This window comes from Nicotiana tabacum, chromosome 23 (assembly GCF_000715075.1).
Source record: "Nicotiana tabacum cultivar K326 chromosome 23, ASM71507v2, whole genome shotgun sequence".
NCBI lineage: Eukaryota > Viridiplantae > Streptophyta > Magnoliopsida > Solanales > Solanaceae > Nicotiana > Nicotiana tabacum.
Window position 1 is genome coordinate 94,219,747 of NC_134102.1, and position 4,698 is coordinate 94,224,444.

The following is a 4,698-nucleotide window of genomic DNA, read 5'->3' on the forward strand; positions in this document are numbered from 1 at the left end:
TGGGGTAGGATTTTATAGAAGAATTAAATAATAAAATTGATTATTATGTATAACTATTAAAATATAATTAAATTGAGAAAAGGTAAAATAAAAAATTATAAATTAGTCAATTGTTGACTAGTGACTAATAAATAGTACTATTGTACTAGTATATAATTGATTATTCCAGTTATAAAAAGTGAAAGAAACTAAAAAAAAAGTATTTGTAGAAAAGGGGTTTCGAACCCCAGTCGTAGCAAAAGGAACAGAACTAACGCATAGAGGCGGACCATTGCTCCAAGCAAAATTTCGTTTATGATGGGGCCAAAAACATATTTAAGGGCCCCCCAAAGTATATACAACTATACATATAATATATATACAGGGTTTTTACCGAGGTTAACGGGTTTATGTGACCCCTCAAGGCCTAGTGTAGGTCCGCCTTTGATGGTAAGGTAAAGTCATGTCCTCGGGGTCCCCAAGGGAGATGGGGGCTAGGGGATAAGATTGGTAAGGGTATCTCCAGGCTAAGAGTTGGGTCTTGAAATATAGGGACTTTGACAGGAAAGTCTATATAGTTAGCGAAGTTTTTCCATAAGAGGAAGATCAATATAGATAGTTGTATAAAGCAGACTAGATGGGTGGGAGATAAGGCACGAGATGTAGATGGGATTAATGTTACAACCCATATTCGTGTACGTGGGGGGGGGGGGAACGGGACTAGGCATATGCACCTCAAGTGGGTTTGGACGAGCATTAAGCTAGTTGTTGGGTTTTTTACTTTAAACGTGATTAGTGCATATGCACCTCAAGTGGGCTTGGACGAGGAAGTCAAAAGGCGCTTCTAGGAGGAGTTGGATGAGGTTGTGCATGGTACTCCGCACACTGAGAAGCTCTTTATACGAGGAGATTTCAATGGTCACATTGGCTTGACGTCGGGGGGTTACGATGACGTGCATGGCAGCTTCGGTTTTGGAGTTAGAAACGAAGGATGAACTTTGCTGCTAGATTTTGCTAAGGCATTTGACTTGGTAATAGTTAAATTAAGTTTCCTGAAGAAGTAAGAGCACTTGGTTAGTTTTCAGAGTTCAGTAGCCAGGACCAAGATTGATTATCTACTCTTCAGGAGGTCTGACAAAGGTCTATATGCAAACTGCAAGGTCATCCTGAGTAAAAATCGCATGACCCAACATAGGCTCATGGTCAAGAATTTGGAGATCAGGAAGAAGCATAGAAAAAGGGTTGTGTATGATCTACCTAGGATCAAGTGTGGATCTTTGACTAAAGACAAAGCCCATGAGTTGGGGGATAAGTTGCTGGCTATGGGGGCATGGAAGAGTAGTGGGGACGCGAGTGGTATATGGACCGCGACTGCGAATCACATTAGGGAGGCTGCTAGAGAGTATTGGGGGTCTTGAAGGGCTCTTTTGATGTCCGCAAATTGGACCTGGTGGTGGAATATTGAGGTCCAAGGTAAAGTGGAGGCCAAGAAAGTGGTATATTTGAAGCTTTTGGAGAGCGCGGGCGAGGAGGAGAAGTGGACGTACATGGAGCGGTAAGGTGGATAAGACGGAAGCGAAACTGGCAGTTACTGTGGCTAAGACTATCGCGTTTGAACTCTTGTATAAAGCACTTGGAGGAAAATGAGGGGATAAGAATATGTACAGGCTAGCCAAGGTGCAAGAAAGGAAGGCCTATGACCTGGACCAAGTGAAGTGCATTAAGGACGAGGAAGGTAGAGTTTTGTTGGATGAGGCACTTATTCAACGGAGATGGCAGACATTCTTCCATAAACTCTTAAACGAAGAAGGGTATAGGAACATTGTGATGGGTGAATTAGAACATTCCGATAGTCAACGGGACTTTGGGTATTGTAGGCATATAAAAATTGCAGAGGTAGAGGTGGCTATACATAAGATGAGCAGGGAGAGAGAGACCGGACCAGATATAATTTCGGTGGAATTTTGGAAGAGCGTGGGTAGGGCAGGCTTAGAATGTCTTGCGAGGTTATTTAATGTTATTTTTAGGACGAAGAAGATAACCGAAGAATGAATATGGAGCACGATGATCCCGTTGTATAAGAACTAGGGTGATATTCAAAATTACAACAACTATCAGGGTATCACGTTACTAAGTCATACCATGAAAGTCTGGGCGAGGGTAGTGGAGCTGAGGGTAAGGAGGATTGTGTCTATTTCTGAGAACCAATTCGGATTTATGTTGGGATGTTCAACCATGGAAGACATTCACCTTGTTACGAGGTTGATGGAGCAGTATAGTGAAAGGAAGAGGGATTTACGCCTGGTATTCATCGACTTAGAGAAGGCTTACGATAAAGTGTCGAGTGAGGTTCTGTGGAGATGTTTGGACACTAGAGGTATTCCTGTAGCATACATTAGGGTTATTAAGGACATGTATGATGGAACAAAGACTCGAGTGAGGACAGTGGGAGGGGACTTGGAATACTTTTCAGTTATGATGGGGTTGAACCAAGGGCCAACCCTAAGTCCATTTCTATTTGTCCTGGTGATCTATGCATTGATGCGCCGCATTCAGGGGGAGGTATCGTAGTGCATGTTATTTGCAGATGACATTGTACTAATTGATAAGATGCGAGGTGGTGTTAAAGAGATATTAGAGGTTTGGAGACAGACCTTGGAGTTTAAAGGTTTGAAGTTGAGTAGGACCAAAATAAAATACTTGGAGTGCAAGTTCAATGGTGCGACTCAGGTAGTGGACGAGAACGTGAGGCTTGATTCACAAGTCATCCCTAGGTAAGAGAGTTTCAAGTATTTTGGATCAGTTATTCAAGGGAATGAGGAGGTTGACGAGGATGTCACATATCATATTGGGGCGGAATGGATGAAATGGAGGCTTGCTTGCAGTGTCTTGTGTGATAAGAATGTGATACCAAAACTCAAAGGGAAGTTCTATAGAGCGGTAGTCAGACCGACTATGTTGTATGTGGCAGAGTGTTGGCCAGTCAAGAACTCCCATGTCTAGAAGATGAAGGTGACTGGAATAAGGATGTTGAGATGGATGTGAGGGCATACCAGGTTAGACAGAATTATGAATGAAGTTATCCGGGATAAGGTGGGTGTGACCTCTGTGGAGGACAAGATGCGGGAGGCGAGACTTAGGATCGGGCATGTAAAGAGGAGAGGTACAGATGCACCAGTGAGAAGGTGTGAGAGGTTGGCCTTGGAGGGCCGACGGATAGGTAGAGGCAGGCCGAAGAAGTATTGGGGAGAGGTGATTAGGCAAGATATGACGTTGCTCCAGTTTATTGAGGACATGATAGTGGATAGAAAGGTGTGGAGGTTGAGAATTAGGGTAGAAGGTTAAAAAGGCGAGCTTTATCATTGTTTGTTACAGTAGCTTTAGTACATCGCTTAGTTTCTTTAGTATATTTTCGTATGTTTAGATTTTTATTATTACTTGTTGTTGTCTTTACTTTGGTTTTCTAATTGGACTACCTAGTGTTAGTTTTTGTTTTCGCTTGGTTTTTTGATTAGTTTGCTTATCATTGCCCCCTCCTTTTATCTTTCATGAGTCGAGAGTCCTCCGGAAACAAACTCTTTACTTTCTAAATGTAGAATAAGGTCTGTGTACTCACTATTCTCTCCCGACATCACTTGTTAGAATACACTGGGTTTATTGTTGTTGTAAGTGCGGCTATAATCTAAAGGTTAGAAGGAATCTCGAAAGTAGCAGTCCAGATCACAATATTGTCGGAGAAGAAAGAGGTGAATGTGAAGTTAAGATAAGATTAGATTATTTTAGACGGTGGCATTATTTTGTCTTATGTGCCATTACTTCAAAACGAAGTGCCTAAAGATTGTATATGAAGGCACTTTGTGTGTTTTTCTTGGACAAGCAAAGCTTAGGAATTACTAATATCTTGAAAGACCAGCAAACTCACGACGTTTGATATTTATCTATCGCCTTTCAATGCCAATAAATAGAAGAAAGATTTTAATTGTACTCACTAACAGCGTAAACAATTTCAAAATTATCTGTACATAAAATTTATTATAGTAACTCACTTACCATATACTTACAGGGTTGATGTTATTAAATAGTGTAAACCTGTAAGCTTCAATATTTTTTTTTTTAGGTGAATTGATTGAATGTTTATTTTTACATAATTAGTGCATAAAATTTAAATTGAACTACGAGACTTATGGGAATAACAAATTTTCAGTTTAAAATTTATTTATATTATTTAACGAATCGAACGTATATATGAGTGTCGACAAGCTAAGTGTGTTAATGTCAGATCAGACATGTCACTACCGACCCCTTTATTTCCAAGGGGCATGTGCAACCGAAACTGTTTTACGTACCTGTGCTTTGTGCTTAGATTATGTCTTAACTTGTGCATAGATTATCTCGTACTTGACTTGTTAAGAAATACTATAGATTATTAAAAAAAAATCCACCTCATTTGCCAAAAAAAGCAATTAAATATATAAAGTATCTCGTATTCATACAGTATTTGAAAAAGGGTCACACCTCAAAAGAGTATGATATAAGCAGCCTACCCTGATGCAAGTATCAGTGGCTGATTTCACGGCTCGAACTTCTGACCTATAGATCACACGGAGTCAACTTGATACAATAAAAATATAATAAAATAAAAAAGAGAAAAGGCGTCTGTTAAATTTCCAAAGTGAATCTTGAAGACGTCGAAGGCCATGTCTTATATGATACTCTTGT

The 4,698-nt window shown here is 40.1% G+C and overlaps 2 protein-coding genes across 2 annotated transcripts; both read left to right on the top strand.

Annotated features, from left to right (window-relative positions):
- Positions 1-1,638: 1,638 nt before the first annotated feature.
- On the top strand, positions 1,639-2,031 carry LOC142177275 (uncharacterized). The gene has a single exon (XM_075245747.1). It carries the CDS (start codon positions 1,639-1,641, stop codon positions 2,029-2,031), a length of 393 nt encoding a protein of 130 aa, XP_075101848.1.
- A 183-nt stretch (positions 2,032-2,214) lies between these two features.
- Positions 2,215-2,550, top strand: LOC142177276 (secreted RxLR effector protein 78-like). The gene has a single exon (XM_075245748.1). It carries the CDS (start codon positions 2,215-2,217, stop codon positions 2,548-2,550), a length of 336 nt encoding a protein of 111 aa, XP_075101849.1.
- Positions 2,551-4,698: the final 2,148 nt, after the last annotated feature.